Source organism: Lithobates pipiens, unplaced genomic scaffold (genome assembly GCF_037356315.1).
Source record: "Lithobates pipiens isolate NorthernLeopardFrog02 unplaced genomic scaffold, aLitPip1_a1.2 Scaffold_17, whole genome shotgun sequence".
NCBI lineage: Eukaryota > Metazoa > Chordata > Amphibia > Anura > Ranidae > Lithobates > Lithobates pipiens.
The window spans coordinates 8,340,385-8,360,201 of NW_027507755.1; the positions used below are offsets into that span (position 1 = coordinate 8,340,385).

The 19,817-nt window shown below is 43.5% G+C and overlaps 1 protein-coding gene across 1 annotated transcript in view; it reads left to right on the forward strand.

Annotated features, from left to right (window-relative positions):
* LOC143986573 (transmembrane 4 L6 family member 1-like) overlaps positions 1-19,817 on the forward strand; it is a 37,338-nt gene that overhangs the window by 9,239 nt on the left and 8,282 nt on the right. Inside the window, exons 2-4 of the mRNA XM_077484973.1 lie at positions 5,827-6,009; positions 12,469-12,534; positions 18,202-18,347. Coding sequence (XP_077341099.1) covers positions 5,839-6,009; positions 12,469-12,534; positions 18,202-18,347 — 383 coding nt within the window. The 5' untranslated portion in view covers positions 5,827-5,838. The remainder of the gene's footprint in view (positions 1-5,826; positions 6,010-12,468; positions 12,535-18,201; positions 18,348-19,817) is intronic.

Consider the following 19,817-nt stretch of genomic DNA (forward strand, 5'->3'; position numbering starts at 1 on the left):
TTTGAGATTGAAAACAAAACATATGTCCTTAAGATAAAACTTTGTGTAAAACATTTTTCTTATTTTTTTAGGGGTCTGGATCATTGTGAGGAGGATTTCCCTTACTTCCTGTCCCAGTGATAAGGTGATAGGGAAATCCCAGAACTGATTCCATTTACCCGATCAAAGGTCACCATCAAGGAAGTGAGGGGACCAGGGCCGTCTTTAAGGTAGGGCAAAAGGGGCAGCTGCCCTGGGCCCTGTCATTGTTGTGGGGCCCAAAGCAGCTGCCTCATACTTGCCAACTATCCCAGTTTAAATTGCCTTGAAATTTTAGTCCTGCTCTGTGTCCCGATATCTCAGTGGGAAGTGTTGGTACTAATGCTGCCCTGCTCTGCCCTATTGTGTACAGATGACTCACCTGTTTACATGTAAATAACTGGCATTCATATGTAAATAGCGGAGGCATTACTAAGTAAATAGCTGCATTAATATGTAACAAAGGTGGCATTCATATGTGTATCATGCTCCCCTGCAGTGAGGAGATGATGTGCTGAAACCTCTAGCAACCAATCACTGAGCAGTATTACTGTACAACCAATTAACAGGTAGAAATCATTTGCTGTAACTTCTAGCAACTAATCAGTGAGATGTAATGTGTGCTGTAACCTCTAGCAACCAGTCATTAAGCAGTAATGATATGCTGTAACCACTGGTAAACCACTGGTAAACAATCGCAATTGCTGCCTGATCTGATGCAGTAAACTGATTTTAAGTCTAGCTGCTATTTATCATATGTATCAGAGCAGGTAGAGAGCTAAATTGCATGGGGGGGGCCTCAAGAAAATTTTTGCCCAGGGTCCAATCAATATTAAAGATGGCCCTGGAGGGGACATTTTTCCAACAACAGACAGCAATAAAAATAGTTGCTGTATTTAATAAAGTGAGTAAGCATTATTGTTAGCATATCTGTATTCACCAGGACAGGATATGAGGAGAAATCTCTCCAAAAGACACAGAAAACAGATAGGTGGGTGTGCCTGAGGGTCTAATTGTAGATGGGGCCGCCCCAAGATCCTATCTTAGGTTGATCTGCTCCAGGGTCTTAGCCAAGATGTTTTTTTTTACAGGGACTTATTCTAGGTGGGTCTGACCCAGGATCTTATACAATGTGTGCCTGCCCAAGGATCTTATGCCAGGTGGGTGTGCCCTGGTTTGTTATCCTAGGTGAGTCTGACCTAGAGTCTTATCTTTGATGGATTTGACCTAGGGTCTTATTCTAGGTTGTTCTGCCCCAAAATCTTATGTTAAGTGGGTCTGCCCTGGGGTCCTATACTAGGTGGGTCTGACCCAGAGTCTTATCATAGATGGAATTGACCAAGAGTCCTATTCTAGATGGGTCTACTACCCCAAAATCATATACTAAATAGGTCTGCCCTGGCGCTTTGTCCTAGGTGGGTCTAACTCTGAGTCTTTACTTTATGGGTTTGACCCAGGGCCTTTTTTAGATGCATCTGCCCCATGATCTTATGCTAAGTGGGTCTGCCCTGGGGTCTTATCCTAGGTGGGTCTGATCCATGGTCTTATACTAGGTGGGTCTGCCCTAGGACCTTTTGCTTGTAAGGGTTTGCTTTGGGGTTTTATACTAAGTGGGGCTGACCCAGGATCTTTTGCTAGATAGGTTTGCCTTGGGGTCTTATTCTAGGTAGGTCTGACTCAGGGTCTTATGTTTGATTGCTGAATGGTTGGGATGGATTATAGGTTCTTTATTATCATCTCTGCATGTTGCCAAGCAAGTTAATCCCTCTGTTTGGAGAAGGGCAGTTATCTGCTTAATACATGTACACATACACTAAGGGTTTATATATTATGGTTTGTTTGACAAGTGAAAAGATCAATATAAAATAATTATTGCTTAAGACTCACAAAGAGGATTGCACTGAAAAACAAACGTTAAGCAGAATTTCCATTCACTATGCAGTTATGCGTTAAATAATTATTTCCTGAACCTCTGTCATTTTTTAACAATCTTTTTTATTGAATTTTAGATAAAAATACATAAGCTGAACATTATTCATGCAGAATCAAAATCATTAATCTCACAAATTGCTTACAGTTAATAATAATAATAATAAAAAAAGGAAATTGCCGGTTTTCACGGAACTGTACTGTGTACTATGGAAACATTAACATTATAATGAAAACCTATGTAAACATTCATATTCAGAGCAGAATAAGAGCAAATTAATGCAGCTCTGTATTCATTAGTACACAATTTAACCATTACACCATTTAATGAAGGCAGTGCAACCTGAATTTAACTCAGTAGCTGCCTCTTGCAGTCTCCTGTACAGCAGAGCCCAGAGAAAGGGAGAGAAACACAGCACAAGGAGCCAATCAGGAGTGCAGTAGTGCATGGAGCATACTGATTGGAAGACTGAGCATAGGGACAAAGAGATGACCTCATCAGTTTGCTGTTTCTCATTTCTCCGTCCAGTCACAAGGTGCAGGTGGGGAGGAGACCTGTAGGTGAAAGTGAAACTTCAGAAAAGATCAGTTCTTCTGCCTTACCAGACAGGACTTTGCTAAGTGGCAAAGCTGTGTAAATCTCAGGACTGCAAGGACAGATTAAAACATCCTGGGGTTGTTTGCTCTTGAGCAGTACTACAGGTTCACAAGCAGAAGTCCACCCCAAAAATGTAATTCATGATTGGGTTGGGACTAGCTAAATGCCCAACTGAGCTTTTATTCGAAATCAGCAAAATATATTCCAAGTGCATCAAGGTGTGAATCCTTGAGCTGGCCATAGAAATTCAGCCGGTGCAGCAGGGAAAGGCCTAAATTTCGTTCCATGTGTGGCCACTCCCACTCGACAGAAGATGATCTAATGTTCAACTTCTGTTGAATGAGAAGGTTGAAAAATATTTCTTGATCAGCCACTGCAGCCACTGATCAGTGTTTTCTGACAGTGGAGGAGTCCCCGCTGTCAGAATACAAGGCCTCAGCCGGGAGGATTCTTCCATCTACCTCCATTGTGTAGACAGAGGCATCCATTCATATGACCAGCCTTAGTGTTGTTTTTTTGCCTAGAGCTCTTTGTTCAACACAGCTCTGACTCAGCAAGGGGTGTGTTGGACCTCTGCAGAGTGACCACCGCTTCCACATTGAGAACAAGGGTCTTTCTCTACAGCATGCTGTCAGGGGGCAGACTTTTCTACTCATTGTTTATTTTGATGCACCTAGACTGTATTTACCTGATTTAAAGTGATTGTAAAGTTAAACATTTTTAAAAATAACGAACATGTTCTACTTACCTGCTCTCTGCAATAGTATTGCATAGAAAAACCTGATCCTCCTCTTCTGGGGTCCCCGACAGCACTCTGGGATCCTCCTCTTTGTCATGCGCCACCATAGGAAGCTGCTTCCTGTGGTGGCACACATGCGGGCCCAATACTGAGCAGGGCTGTGTGTGTCTATTGACACATACAGTGCAGCTTGGCCCCACCCCCGCTCCCTCATCACTGGATGATCATGTGATTGATAGAAGCGGGAGTTCAGTGAGGAGGGAGAGAGAAAGCAGCACTGATGCTCTTGGCCACAGCTCTGGATTGAGATCGGGTTCAGGTGAATATCTAGGAGGGGCTGGAGAGGGAGCTGACAAGAGAAGGTTTTTTACCTTAATGCAGAGAATGCAGGGTTATGGGTGGACTGCACTCATGCGACATCATCCCGCACTGGCCAATCCAGATGGCCAAAGACCAGAACAGGTTGAAAATGCCAGCCCCGGAGGCCATCAGACCGTTGGAAAATAGGTGAGTATCCCTGACTTTAGTTCCACTTTAAAGTTCAGTTGGGCTTTAACCCCTTGTTGACAGCATAATGCATATATGGAGCAGTAAAGAGGGTGGGCTTTAAGACCCCTTTCACACTGGGGCGTTTTTTGGGCGTTTTTCAGGTGCTTTAGCGTTAAAAAAAGCGCCTGTAAAGCGCTTGAAAGAAGCTGCAACTGCAATCCCAATGTAAAAGCCAGAGTGCTTTCACACCGAGATCCCTTTCACACTGGAGCGTTTTTCAGGCGCTTTAGCTTTAAAAAAAGTGCCTGAAAGAAGCCACAACTGCAATCCCAATGTAAAAGCCCGAGTGCTTTCACACGAAGGCGCTGCGCTGGCAGGGCATCAAAAAAAGTCCAGCAAGCAGCTTCTTTGCAGCGCTTTCGGAGCGGTGAATACAACGCTCCTAAAGTGCCCCTTCTCATTGAAATCAATGGGAAGCGCCTGTAAAACACCTGAAAAGCGCTATTGGCAGCAGCGTTTTGTGGGCGCTTTTAACCCTTTATTTGGCCACTAGCAGGGGTTAAAAGCGCCCCAATAACGCTCAAAAAACGCTGGTAAAGCGCTGCTAGTTTAAGCGGCACTTTACAAGCGTTTTTTCGGTGCTGACATTGTGAAAGGGCTCTTAAATCACTTGGACTTTCACATTGGGACTGCAGATGAGGCTTCTTTCAAGCGCTTTACATGTGCTTTTTTAACGCTAAAGCGCCTGAAAAACGCCCCAGTGTGAACGGGGTCTAATGTCCAGCTGCCGTACATATGCTTTCACAGTGGTCAGAGGTTGAATGATGAGAGTGCACTCAATGCACATGTCCAGCGCACTGACTGAGCAGTTGCCAACAACACTCAGTCACAGCTCCTGGTTGAAAGCCTGCGGGACAGGCTCCCAACCATGTGACCATGACCACTGTGAGAGCCAATAACAGCAGTTACAAGATACAGAAGCCGTGCCACCTTCTGGACAATAAAGCCCACCTAGAGGGCCCACAAGAGATCAATTACCATTGAGGACCTCCTGCTGAAAATGTAATGTTCCTGCCTGGCACAATGATTCTCCAGCTTTAATATCTTCACTGACCTCTGCTTCTCTTGGACTGCGACAGTGCTTGCATGCACCTCGTTTGTTAATGTCATGCTTACCCCTAATGCAGGTAGTCAAGCACTATAGCTGGCTTCTGTGTTTTTCACCTATAGCAGTCTCCTTTCCCATAAGACAAGCAGGCCTAGTGGTGCTTGGTTGCCCAGGACTTATACACAATGCTTTAGTGCTTGGCTACCACACTGGGGCAGGCACAAACTGAACACAGCAAACAAGTCCTTGCGGTTGGCAGATAGGCAGAGTGGTTCAATGACAGTCGAGGTACAAGGCAGGCAACATTCCAATTAGCAAGGTTTAAAGCCATAGTCAAAGGGCAAACAGAGTTCTGAGAATAGTCGATGTATGATCTGAGGTTGTCAACGAGGGAATCCATCTAGCAGAACAGGGCAGACAAACAGGGAGCTTGGGGCAAGTGTAACAAACGCAATATCACAAGCATAAGACTGCAGGCTTGGCTGGCTTAAATCAGGTTTGATCTCCACCCAGATGCTGGCCACAAATCTTTCACCTTGCAGGTGGACAAACAGACAGGGAGAATGTATCACAGCCAAAACTAGGATGCTGAAATGAGACCAGCAGTTATCAAGGATCAGAAGCGCTGCACGCTCCTGACAGTTGATCTGAACAGTTAAAAAGTAAGATGAATCTTCTAATAGTTCATTCCACTTGTATTTTTTAGTAGGTAATTGAATGTTGTAAGCGGTGGTGCTTGTACAAAGAGGACTCATCTTTCAAATGTGTCTAGGACAGTAGGATATCTAACTGCAGTCTTATTTTTTCATCTACCAGTGTCTCAAGCTTGCTAGCTCTCACAAGTGAAAGATGAAAATGTTGAGGGTTTTGTGGAGCAAGCCTTGGGTATGAAGGAGATGGTATAACTAATGAACTAATGGATTCTCATCACAATTATTGTTTCAGGCTAACCAGAAAATGTGCACGGGGAAATGCGCAACGCTTATTGGGAAACTCCTCTTCCCATTGGGAATCCTTGCTATTGCTGGTAACCTTCTCCTATTCTTCCCAAATGGAAAGATCATAGAGACAGAGCAGATAACAGACTATGTATGGTATTTCCATGGAATCGTTGGAGCTGGATTACTGGTAAGAACATAGAAATGATATTTTACTGTGAAGGAAAATATTGTGTTTATTGAAAAAATTATATATGATAAACTTTGCTTTGCTTATACTATTGCCTCATGCACGGCATAAAAAATGTGCCGCAAGCAGCTGTAGGGGCATCAAGCGTTTGGGCATTAATTCATTGCGTTGGCCATATTATCCATTTATTCTAGCCATTAAAATGAATGTGCACTCAAGTGCTAAACATGCCTGATGTTTTTTTGATGCATTTAGAAGTGTGTAGACAAATTTAGATGCATTTGGGCATATTTCTCTGCCAAGACACCAGTGACTTTTTTTTCTGCCTCTAAACGCCTGTAAAAGCCTGTATGTGCATGGACACATAGGCTAACATGGAGGGTTGTTTAGAAAAATAAAAAAAGGTCAAATGCCCCTAAAAGGGGCATTTTTGACATTGAGTGTGCAAGAGGCTTATAAATCTTATAAATAAAAGGCTAAAATGTGTTGGGTAGACCGCACTTATTATTGTTTTCTTGCCCGCTTCTATGTTCAGTCATCTTTTGGCCTTGTTCACAGAGATCTCAACTTATTTACGTCAAGCTGGCCATAGATGGTTAGTTTATTTTCATTCAGTCAGAACTCTCCAGATTGGCTGCAGTCACTCAACAAAAGTTTTGAAGCATGTCCCTTTCACAGAAGTTGATCAAATGATCCCAGTGCAGAGGACCATAGGGGTGTGCGGCCTATTGCACCCCAAAACTCAAACACACATGCATGCGTATATATATATATATATATATATATATATATATATATATATATATATATATATATATATATACAAACATATACAGTATCTCGCAAAAGTAAGTACACCCCTCAATTTTTTGTAAATATGTTATTTTTTATATCTTTTCATGTGACAGCACTGAAGAAGTTACACTTTGCTACAATGTAAAGTAGTGAGTGTACATATTGTATAACCATGTAAATTTGCTGTCCCCTCAAAATAACTCAACACACAGCCATTAATGTCTAAACAACTGGCAGCAAAAGTGAGTACACTCCTAAGTGAAAATTTCCAAATTGGGCCCAATTAGCCTTTTTTTCCTCCTTGGTGTCATGTGATTCATTAGTTAGTGTTACAAGGTCTCAGGTGTGAATGAGGAGCGGGTGTGTTAAATTTGGTGTTATCGCTTTCACTCTCTCATACTGGTCTCTGGAAGTTCAGCATGGCACCTCATGGCAAAGAACTCTCTGATTATCTGAAAAAAAGAATTGTTGCTCTACATAAAGATGGCCTATGCTATAAGAAGATTGCCAAGACCCTGAAACTGAGCTGTAGCAGGGTGGCCATGACCAACAGTGGTTTAACAGGACAGGTTCCACTCAGTACAGGCCTCGCCATGGTCGACCAAAGAAGTTGAGTGCATGTGATCAGCGTCACATCCAGAGGTTGTCTTTGGGAAATAGATGTATGAGTGCTGGCAGCATTGCTGCAGAGGTTGAAAGGGTGGGGGGTCAGCTTGTCAGTGCTCAGACCATACGCTGCACACTGCATCAAATTGGTCTGGATGGCTGTCATCCCAGAAGGAAGCCTCTTCTAAAGATGATGCCCAAGAAAGCCCGCAAACAGTTTGCTGAAGACAAGCAGACTAAGGACATGGATTACTGGAACCATGTCCTGTGGTCTGATGAGACCAAGATAAACTTATTTGGTTCAGATTATTATTATCAATGATTATTATCGACAGATTGTGTCAAGCGTGTGTTGCGGCAACGAGTTGAGGAGTACAAAGACAAGTGTGTCTTGACTACTGTCAAGCATGGTGGGGGGAGTGTCATGGTCTGGGGCTGCATGAGTGCTCCCGCCACTGGGGAGCTACAGTTCATTGAGGGAACTATGAATGCCAACATGTACTGTGACATACTGAAGCAGAGCGTGATCCCCTCTGTCTGGAGACTGGGCTGCAGGGCAGTATTCCAACATGATAACGACCCCAACACACACCTCCAAGACAACCACTGCCTTGCTATAAAGAAGCTGAGGGTAAAGGTGATGGACTGGCCAAGCATGTCTCCAGATGTCATCATGAAGGAGTGTAAGAGGACTCCAGTGACAACCTGTGAAGCTCTGGTGAACTCCATGCTCAAGAGGGTTAATTCAGTGCTGGAAAATAATGGTGGCCACACAAATAATTGACACTTAGGGCCCATTTTGGACATTTTCACTTAGAGGTGCACTCACTTTTGTTGCCAGCGGTTTAGACATTAACCACATTTGTTGTTTACAAGTTAAAAACATAATTTTTTGCTAGAAAATTACTTAGAACCCCCAAACGTTATCCATTTTTTTTCTAACACCCTAAAGAATAAAATGGCGTTCGTTGCAATACTTTCTGTCACACCGTATTTGCGCAGCGGTCTTACAAGTGCACTTTTTTTGGAAAAAATACAGTTTTTTAAATTAAAAAATAAGACAATATTAGCCCAATTTTTTTATATTGGGAAAGATAATGTTACGCCAAGTAAATTGATAACCAACATGTCACGCTTCAAAATTGTGCTCGTGAAATTGCGACAAACTTAAAAATCTCCACGTTTAAAAGATTCTACAGGTTGCATGTTTTGAGTTACAGAGAAATTCTAGGGATAAAATTATTGCTCTCGCTCCACCGATCGTGGTGATATCTCACATGTGTGGTTTGAATACTGTTTTCATATGTGGGCGCTACTCACGTATGCGTTCGCTTCTGCACTCAGGCTCGGCGGGAAGGGGTGCGTTTAATTGTGTCACTTTTATTCCTATTACAAGGAATGTAAACATCCCTTGTAATAGAAAAAAAGCATGACAGGACCTCTTAAATATGAGAACTGGGGTCAAAAAGACCTCAGATCTCATATTTACACTAAAATGCAATAAAAAAAAATGGCGCTTTAAGAGCTATGGGCAGAAGTGATGTTTTGACATCGCTTCCGCCCTGCAGTGGTATGGAGATGGATGGTGGCCACCTTCCCATCACTCTTCTCCATGCCACTGACGTGAGAGGATCCGATCGCCTCTGCCACTGCCAACGGCTCCGTCGCCGATAAAAGTGAACTTGCAGTGAATCTGCCGCAGAGACCACTATTATCGGAAAGCGGACCCCCGGCCGAAGAAGAGGATACCGGGGTTATGAAGCTAGCTGCTACCATAACAACGATATTTCTATTCAAAGTTAGGACGTATATCAGCGTGCCGGGTCCGTAAGTGGTTAATGGCTGTGTGTTGAGTTATTTTGAGGGGACAGCAAATTTACACTGTTATACAAGCTGTACACTCACTACTTTACATTGTACTAAAGTGTCATTTCTTCAGTGTTGTCACATGAAAAGATAGAATAAAATTTTCACAAAAATGTGAGGGGGGTACTCACTTTTGTGAGATACTTTATATACAGTGCTGTTAAAAAGTATTTGCCCCCTTCCTGATTTTTTTTTTTCTTTTTTTTTTTTGCATATTTCTCACACTTAAATGATTCAGATCATCAAACAAATTTTAATATAATAACCCGAGTAAATCCAAGATGCAGTTTTTAAATTGTTATTTAATTTATTATGGGAAAAAATCTATTCAAACCTGCCTGGCCCTATGTGAAAAAGTAGTTTCTCCCTCCCATGCTGAATCATGAATGAACTGTGATTAACCACAATTTTTTGGAAAGCTGAGTTAAATTTCACCTGCCACACCCAGGCCTGATTACTGCCAGACCCGTTGAATCAAAAAATCATGGGTTATACGTCCTAACGTATATACGCACGCTGATATACGTCCTAACTTTGAAGAGAAATATCGTTGTTATGGTAGCAGCTAGCTTCATAACCCCGGTATCCTCTTCTTCAGCCGGGGGTCCGCTTTCCGATAATAGTGGTCTCTTCGGCAGATTCACCGCAAGTTCACTTTTATCGGCGACGGAGCCGTTGGCAGTGGCAGAGGCGATCGGATCCTCTCACGTCAGTGGCATGGAGAAGAGTGATGGGAAGGTGGCCACCATCCATCTCCATACCACTGCAGGGGCGGAAGCGATGTCAGAAGCTGTCTGACAAAGTGAAGCATGCTAAAAGATCTCAAAAAGTAACACCTGAGTTTGTTCATTTGAGAAAGTGTAAGGGATGTATGGGGAATGCATGGAGTATAATCACTGCCTGCATTCCTTGAACATATTCCAACACTCGTCCACCCACACCCTCTGCAAAATACTGACACAACCCTTCTGTGTCTCTTGTGTGGCAGAATCTCTATCCTCTTCCAGTCTAATGAGGCCACAGACCGCTAACATGCTTCAAAATGTAGTGGGTTGTGAGGCATAGTGGATGCAAAAGTGGTAAAAGTCATTGGGCGCCAGACACTTCTTGAATGCAAAAGAGGTTTTATTTATTTTAACAGTCCTTTTATATTTTGCAAGGGAAAGAGGGTTAGGGCCAGGACACCCTTAAGTAGTTTCAATGTCAATAGGCAGACTCCGAGACTTCAGTAGGAGGACAGCTGTACAGGGAAAGGCACCAGCAAGGTGCCACTTCTGCACGTGCGGGTTTGCTGTCCCCTATGGCTACAGTACTTAACAGTTCCTATTTCAAACGTAAGAGTTCTCTCAGCTTCACTACAACTTCTACTTCAAGTTCTTCAGCCCCTTGAGCTCCTGGTCTCTCACCGGACCCTCTGATTCACTAACTCTGAATCCCGTGAGCTCCTCAAGGCTTTTGCGGTGGTATCTCCCTCAAGTGTCACCCACGCTTCCCTGCTGGGTCCCTAGCTTGGCACTTTGGATACGCTTCAAGCTTCACCCCCGCTGACCAGCTTGGTCCCTGGCTTGACACACAAGGCTGCTCTGCAAGTGTCACCTCCGCTGGTTGTTTCCCTGACTTGAAGTTTCCCAATTCTCTGCCGTGTCCGGTGAGAATACTGCTCCGGTACTTGCTTCTGCTACTTGTGGTCTTGGTAAAGGTGGTTGGTCCTTTAGTAGAGACAGCTTCCCTTCTACCTCCGACCATGACAGGTTCTCTGGCCGGGAGAACCATCACTTTTGGTTGGACTGCAAACCGCAATCCCAACCCTGCGCTGCCCTCTTCTGGATAGGCCCTCACACAGCCTGGCAGCCAGATGCTCCCAGGATAGGCCCAATTTCTGGCCTAGCAGCCTAGCAGCCCTGGGCAGTGGACACACGTCCATCCTGATGGCTGTCCGGGTGGCACAGAACACAGATAACCTGACTCCATCCGAAATATATAGGCTCTCCTAGCAGGCCAAGGGATTCAAGAAAACCCCTGCTCATTGGCTGAGATACCCCATATACCCATAACCTGACCTTCAGTTGTCCTTCTCATACCTAATACCACCAAGTGCCTGGCCACCTAGTGGTAGAAGAGAAAAGTACAACAAGGCCAAACCTAGGGAGAAATCAATGGATCTCTAACAATTTAACTATGATAGCTACCCCTGACAAGGAATTTGGTGAGGAGATCCCTGACTAAACTCCAGGGCGCTACACTTGAATGCAGTGTAACGTAACAAGAAGCAATGGTACTAGGCTAAGGAAACAAATTGAATTAACCTCCATCCTAGGACTGAGATTCCATTCCATTTGCTTCATTAGACAATTTTGTACAAGTGCTACGTAATGGTGTGTCATAGTCTAGGTTCATGATGAGGAGGATGTCTTCCAAATGCATAGCCATGTGGTGGGAGAGCACCTACAATTCTTAACCCATTCCTTTCCAGCAAAGAACTGGACTCATTAAGATACTATGGGCATGGAAATTGTCCCCTGAGCGCCATACTTACAGCCTGGAGGCCTCCAACCTAGCCTAGTCTAACCAGCGGTACCCAGTAGCCTGTCCTATACCTTTCTCAGGCCCTAAACTTATGGATTCCAATTGCATCCCCACACAGCATAAGTTGTATGGGCAGGCTAATTGTTGAGGGTTCGACTTGGGGACTTGGGTACAACCAGCCTGTTGGATTCTTCTTAATGCCATTACTGCCTGTGGCTATAGCCGCTAGCAGTAATAATTTTAGTCTGCCGGCCGGGAAGGCTCCCTGCAAAAAACACCCCCCCCACAGGCGGCAGTATTAAATAGCGCTGTGGGAGGTATGCCTCCATCAACACTGACTTTGTTGATGGGGTAATTGAGCGATTAAGAAAATTGAGTAGAACTGGCAGGTATGGGGGGGGGGGGGGGGGGGGCAAGGTGGTTCTCCACATCTATCAGCATCACACACTGCCAGTTCACTATCAACTACTCTACTGGATAGAAATCAATTATATGAGAATTTGTAGGAATCACAAGGTTCTTTCATTTTGTTATTATTGTTAGTCTGAACACATTCATGAACTTAGTCTTTAAACAATCTAACAATGTTTGGGGTGTGCATTCACAGCTACTAAAAAAATAGTTTTCGGCATAATGTTGTCTAATTGGTACTGCTTTGTTTTGCAGGTCTTCCTACCTGCATTTATGATGTTGGGTGCTGGAGGAGAAGGGTGTTGTGCCAACAGATGTGGGGTAAGAAACTGTAATTATCAAGCTTATAAGAAGTTTAAAAAAATATATATCTTGTATGTTTTAAGTGTGTCATGTCTGACCTTGACAAATGACAATTTATATGCATGTTAGAGCTTAGCTTTTCAAATCTGTTCTAAGTTCTTACCAAGAGTAAGATTTTTAGATTTACTCTCTAGAACACAGTGGGGTCAATCCCTGTCCAAACTAATTCAGATTTAGAATTAATATTCAGAATACTTTGTTGATCCCATGGGAAATTATTGAAGAGATTTCCTTGGGTTTTTGTGTAAAAATACACAAACATAAAATCTTTGCGATACCTGAGGATGGTTTGAGAACTTTAATTTTGGAACATTTGGAATTGAATTCTGCCATGGTAGCCATCTTCATTGTTTGGAATAAAAATGAGTAGCAGACAGCAGAAGTTAAAGCGGAGGTCCGCCCAAAAAAAATAATAGGACACTTACCTGTCCTGGAGTGCAGCGATGTCGGCACCGCAGCTCAAAATGTTTCCATGAGCTGGTCGGGTGCTGCGGCTGACATTGCGAGTAAGGGTAAACGGCAGTGTAGCCTTACGGCTTCATGCTGGGAACCGTACTGTGCATGTGCGAGGCCCCGCTCCTCTCTCCTACTGCCCCAGTGACAGGGAGAGGAGAAGGGAGGAGGAGGGAGCCCTGCGGTGATGTCATGGGCCGTGGCCCGGACTCCTGGGAGTGGGAACAGGATACCTGTCAAAGACAGGTATCCTGTCCACTCGCCCCCCCGAATGGTGCCAATTGTGGCACCGGAGGGGAAGAGGAGACAAATGAGTGGAAGTTACACTTTTGGTCATGAAAGGGGTAAAATTTTCCGGAGCTCAAGTGTTTAAAGGGCCGGACCAACATTTGATATGTTGGTCTTGAGTAAGACTTTAGTTACATGCCATTTTTTTAAACCAATAGTTCCCAACCTTAATCCCAAGAGGTCATGTTTTGAGAATTTCCCTAAACATAGAATAGCTGTCATCAGTTCCAAATCAATGACATTTATTTAAAGCACCTGTGCAAGGTGAAGGACCTGTTGGGGGTACTTGAGAACTGAGGTTGGGAACCACTGTTCTAAACCATTTTCTATTAATCATCCTCACTCTATAAATGAATAGGGCTTCATTTACTTTTATAGAGTGGGGTACGGGCTAAATACCTAAGACCCTAAAAACTGCTTACACCTGAATCTTGGCATATCTCCAAAAGTAGGCATAAGTTTGAACATTTTGAAGTCTCCAATAAAAAAAAAAAATATCCAGAGTCTTTGCGACACTTTATTCCATTCTTCACGAAAATCACACCCTTTTTCAGATTCTAAGGGTGGCCAACATACAGTATCACCTATCTACTATTATTTTGGATGTATTCATGTTCATAGCAGCACAACATATTTTAGACTTCTGCTGAACAAAATGTGTTCTCACTGAAGTAAAATAACACTGTAAGAAGTTACTTTACAGTTTAATATACCAAGACATTATCTGCATAGAGTAGCTTCTCTTCCAGTTTGTGAGGGTTTTTAGACTCTGGGTTCTTCCCACAATTCAAAAATATTATAGCTCACTGATTGTCCTCTAGCAAAATATTAAAGCTAATGTTTAGGTATAGCAATTGGACCAATGTAAGTGTGTATGTGCCATAACTGTAGGATCCCCATGAAAGATGGAAATTACTGTAGTTGGCAACACTACTACAGTGATTTCCACTAGCTTCTGGGTCTCCTGCTAAGCAGCTTACTGAGCACAAGAAGTCCCTTGCTCAGCTCATGTGCCATTCAGAACATTTGAGAACACTTTGCATTTTTTCAATGAAAGCAAAGTGTTGTCTGATTGGACGAGGTAGAGATTGTGACTTCACTGCCCCGCCTCTTCAACTTATCCAATCAGAGAAGGCTTTGAATTATTTAAGAAAATGTAAAGTGCTTCCTGAATGGCGCCTGCACTGAGTAAGCAGCCTCCTGTGTTCACAAAGCAGCAGGGCAGCTGCTCAGCACAAGATCTAGAAGCTAATGGAGATCACCATAGTATCAGTGCCAACCACCCAACTTCCAGACAGATCCTAGAGGTATGGCACATACAGTATCTCATATCTTTGGGAAATAGACGTATGAGTGCTGCCAGCATTGCTGCAGAGGTTGAAGGGGTGGGGGGTCAGCCTGTCAGTGCTCAGACCATATGCCACACACTGCATCAAAGTGGTCTGCGTGACTGTCACCCCAGAAGGAAGCCTCTAAGGTCATGGATTACTGGAACCACGTCCTGTGGTCTGATAAATCCAAGATAAACTTATTTTGTTGAAATGGTGTCAAGCGTGTGTAGCGGCAACCTGGTGAGGAGTACAAAGACAAGTGTGTCTTGCCTACAGTCAAGCATGGTGGTGGGAGTGTCATGGTCTGGGGCTGCATGAGTGCTGCCAGCACTGGGAAGCTACAGTTCATTGAGGGAAGCATAAATGCCAACATGTACTGTGACATACTGCAGCCGAGCATGATCCCCTCCATGATAATGGTGTATATATATATTAGGGGATTGTGCCTCCAGCTCACTACTTCCCCCACCCCCTACTAAGTAACTTATACTGAATAATCACTGTGCCACCATAGTGTCCTAAAATTATAAACACAATAGTTTTATAACAACATATAAGCGTTTGCAAAAATAGCGTCCTTCTTGTGCGATAGTTAATGCGACCCCTCCAGCTGTGCGATCTTAAGCCGCGTACACATGGGCGGACTGTCTGGCCAACTAAGTCCGTCAGACAATCCGACGGACAGTCCATCCTACTTTTGAATGAACGGACTTGACCACACATGATGAACAGACAGTCCGCTGAAAGCTTGCGCGATGAAGTGTACAGCACGTACGACGGGACTAGAAATACGACGTCCAATACACTGCAATGCAACCTTCGGCCGTGTAAATCCTTTCTGAGCATGCGCCATACTTAGTCCGTCCAACTTGCCTACTCACGAGCGGACTGTCCGCTGAAACCAAAGTTGGACGGACTGTATTACGGAAATTCCGAAAGACTTAGTCCGCCAGACTGTCCGCTGAAAAAGTCCGCTGAAGCCCACACACGAGCGGACTGTCCGCTGAAATGTGTTTCAGCGGACTAAGTTGGACAGACAGTCCGCCCGTGTGTACGCGGCCTTAATCACCATTCATCTTCTAATAAAAAGTCCAACTGCGTCAACTAAGAAAACCAAATCTGTGCCACCGTCACCAAGCAGAATGGCCACTCACCAGACGTCACCAACCAGTAAGCCTTCGGTTCATCCAACGGATAACCAATCCTCAATGCACTTCTCCCGTTAGCAATTCCTCAATGTCCGTATATTCATACAAAATTAAATAGAACCAATATAGTTTAAAACCATTTCAACTTTAATGGAAAATCAATAAAAACATATTGCACGCACATTTCAATGTGTCTATTGGCTGACACCAAGCCCTTCCAGCAATGAGAAAACCGTTTAGAATAGGGCAATCCAATGGTGGAAGCTTCCTGACGACGCTTGAATGCGAAATGCTTAGGAGTTGTGGGAGACATACTATCTTTGAACACAAGCCAGTAACAGGTTGGTCCAGTGGAGGGAGAACATCACCTCCTACGGAACACCATTGGCTGTGGGGCATCCTCAAACAGAAGGTGGAGGAGCGCAAGGTTTTTAACCTGTTCCTGACCAGCCGCAACAGTTGTACTGCAGCAGAATGGTACAGGCAGGCGAATCTCGTTACCCTACATCGGGAGTGCGGCCGCGATGATTGGATTTGATCAGGAACCGATCAATCCCAAGGCCCAGGCCAATGATTTCTGGCCTGGACCTGGTGATCGCTCCTGACGAATGATTTCCTTCCCCTGGCCATGTAAGCTTAGACACTGACAGGGGAAGTGATGTCATCTCCCTCGTGTTGGTCTTTTCGTTCCAGACCGAAAGGAGAGAGCAAAAGTGAGTTGCACCAACACTACACTGACACCAGGTCATGTAGGCACACATTCACCCAAAAAGTCCCCCACATGTGGTATCCCCGTACTCAGGAGAAGCAGCAGAATGTATTTTGGGGTGTAATTCCACATATGCCCATAGCATGGGTGAGCAATATATCTTTTAGTGACAACTTTGTGCAAAAATAAAACAGTTTTCCATTTTCCTGCAACTTGTGGCAAAATATAAAATATTCCATGGATTCAACATGCCTCTCATCAAATAGCTTGGGGTGTCTACTTTCCAAAATGGGGTCATTTGCCATCTTTGCATTTTATGGCCTTCAAAACTGTGATATTACGCCCTTAGAAATCCTGAAGGCGGCGCTTGGTTTTCTGGGCCCCGTACGCGGCTAGGCTCCCAAAAAGTCCCACAGATGTGATATCCCCGTACTCAGGAGAAGCAGCAAAATTTATTTTGGGGTGCAACACCACATATAACCATGGCATGTGTGAGCAATATATCATTTAGTGACAACTTTTGTCATTATTCAATCACATAGGACAAAAAATAAAATATTCAATGGGCTCAACATGTCTCTTAGCAATTTCCTTGGGGTGTCTACTTTCTAAAATGGGATCATTTGGAGGGGTTTGTACTGCCCTGCCATTTTAGCACCTCAAGAATTGAGATAGGCAGTCATAAACTAAAAGCTGCGTAAATTCTATAAAATGTACCCAAGTTTGTAGACGCTATAACTTTTGAGCAAACCAATAAATATACACTTATGTGGCTGAATACATTTTGGACTAAATGTATGACTAAAATTTAGTTTATTGTATTTTTCTTATAACAAAAATTTTCTGTCTTTTTCTGTTTATATCGAAAAAAATTAAAATCGCAGAGGCAATCAGATACCATCAAAAGAAAGCTCTATTTGTGAGAAAAAAAGGACGCAAATTTTGTTTGGGTACAACAGTGTAGTGCCAAATTGTAAAAAGTCCTCTGGTCTTTGACCAGCCAAATGGTCCGGGGCTGAAGTGGTTAACATCCACCAGCTCCGTGATGTTGTCATGGAGGAGTGGACGAGGACTCCAACCTCTGAAGCTCTAGTGAACTCCATGCTCAAGAGGGTTAAGGCAGTGCTGGAAGATAATGGTGGCCACACAAAATATTGACACTTTGGGCCCAATTTTGTTGCCGGGGTTTAGACATTAATGGCTGTGTGTTGAGTTATTTTGAAGGGACAGCAAATTTACACTGTTATACAAGCTGTACACTCACTACTTTACATTGTAACAAAGTGTCATTTCTTCAGTGTTGTCACATGAAAAGGTAAAATGAAATATTTACAAAAATGTGAGGGGTGTACTCACTTTTGTGAGATACTGTACATACTTTCATTAGTCAAATCTGGACCAATGCAACTGTAAAAATTGTCATACCTAAACATTAACTTAGATTTATCCTAGATCTCTGTATGGCCAATGGTAGTGTAAAGCATGACGATAATAATTTCACATTTTACAAAGAAGTGACTGAAAAGTCTTTTTGGTGTAGGAGACCACATAGAAGTTATGGAAAAACAGTAGATTGATGGTAATAGATCTGCACAGACCTGCATGTGTTGTTGGCTCTATATAGAAAAATAAAAAAAGTTAAGACAAATTATGACAGAATATTACTGTAGTAGACATAGGTCTCTTTTTTTTTCAGATGTTCCTGTCTGTCATTCTGTCCGCACTGGGCACAGTGGGATCAGTGTACTGTGTTATAATCTCAGTGATGGGTTTGGTTAATGGTCCTCTGTGTGACACAGGAGATGGAGATTACATATACCCCTTCAGGAATGACACCAATGAGTAAGTAGCACAGTGGATAGAACCCGTTAATTTACTGGGATGGTTTGTGATAACTTTTAAAGGGTCAGTCCACCTTAAACTGGTTTTCTAGTTACAGGAGGGTCCTGGTCAGTCAACCCTGACTTCTTATATCTCTGGTCTATCTGCCGCAATTTCCAGCTCTGTTCCAGAACATCAAAAGAAACAACAGTTGATCAGATTAATTAATAACTAGCAAAAATTAGGTGCACATGGGTAGGGCAATACATTAAACCAGGAGTTTACAAACTTTCTAAATAAAGGGCCAGTTAAGGTCCTTCAGATCTAAGCTCTTGTACACACGGTCGGACATTCCAATGGAAAATGTCCGATAGGACCGTGTTGTCGGATAATCCGACTGTGTGTGTGGGCTCCATCGGATTGTTTCCATTGGAATATCCCACGGACCAAGTTTTCCAGCTTGGCTATAAAATTTTCCGACAACATGATCCGATCGGACCTTGTCAGATCATGTGTAGAGAATTCTGATCGGACAAAGTGCCACGCATGCTCAGATCAAATTCCTACACCAAAGCTATTGGCTACTAGCCTGAACATAGTCCCGTCGTAACAAAATAACATCATCACGTTCTGAACAATCAGATTTTCCGATAACTTTGTCCGACCGTGTGTATGCAACAGTTTTGGACAAAATCCGTCTGACAAAATCCGTCGTACAAAATCCGTCGTACAAAATCCATCGGACAAAATCCATCGGACAAAATCCAACGGATATGGTTGTCGGAATGTCCAACCGTGTGTACAAGGGCTTAGAGGGACCGACTGTGGCTGGTGGGAGTAGAAATCACAGCAATATCCATAGGAGTAGACAGTGTCTCAGGATTGGCGGTCAGTGGGAGTAAAAAAAAATAACAAGTTCACACCTGTGAACAGTAAGAAGAGGAGTATTGCCCCATCATAGGTATCAGGAGGAGGTATAGCACCCCATCATTGATGGCAGTGGAAGGATTTATGCTCCATCCTTGGTGCCAGTGGGAGGATGAGTACCCCACAGTGGGTGTCTGTGGAAGGAATAGTACCCCACTGTTGGTGTCAGTGGGAAGAATAGTCCCCCACTGTTGGTATCAGTGGGAGGAATTGTGCCTCATATCAGTGGAAGAAACAATGCCCAAAGGGTCAGATAAATGCTAGGAAAGGGATGCTGGGCTACAGTTTGTAGACCACTGCAATAAACAATACAGAAATTACCCAGCACTAATTCAGCTAGTCAGAACACAATACCAAATTAAAGTGGTTGTAAACCCCTTTTTTTAAACTTTATGCTACAGGTAAGCCTATAATAAGGCTTACCTTTAGCTAACCAGGATATCTCCTAAACCTGCACAGTTTAGGAGATATCCCCTGTCCCCTGCATGTGCCAATGACATCGGATTGATTCCTGGTTTGATTTCCATCAAAATAAATGTAAGCGCTTGAAAATTCATGCTGATG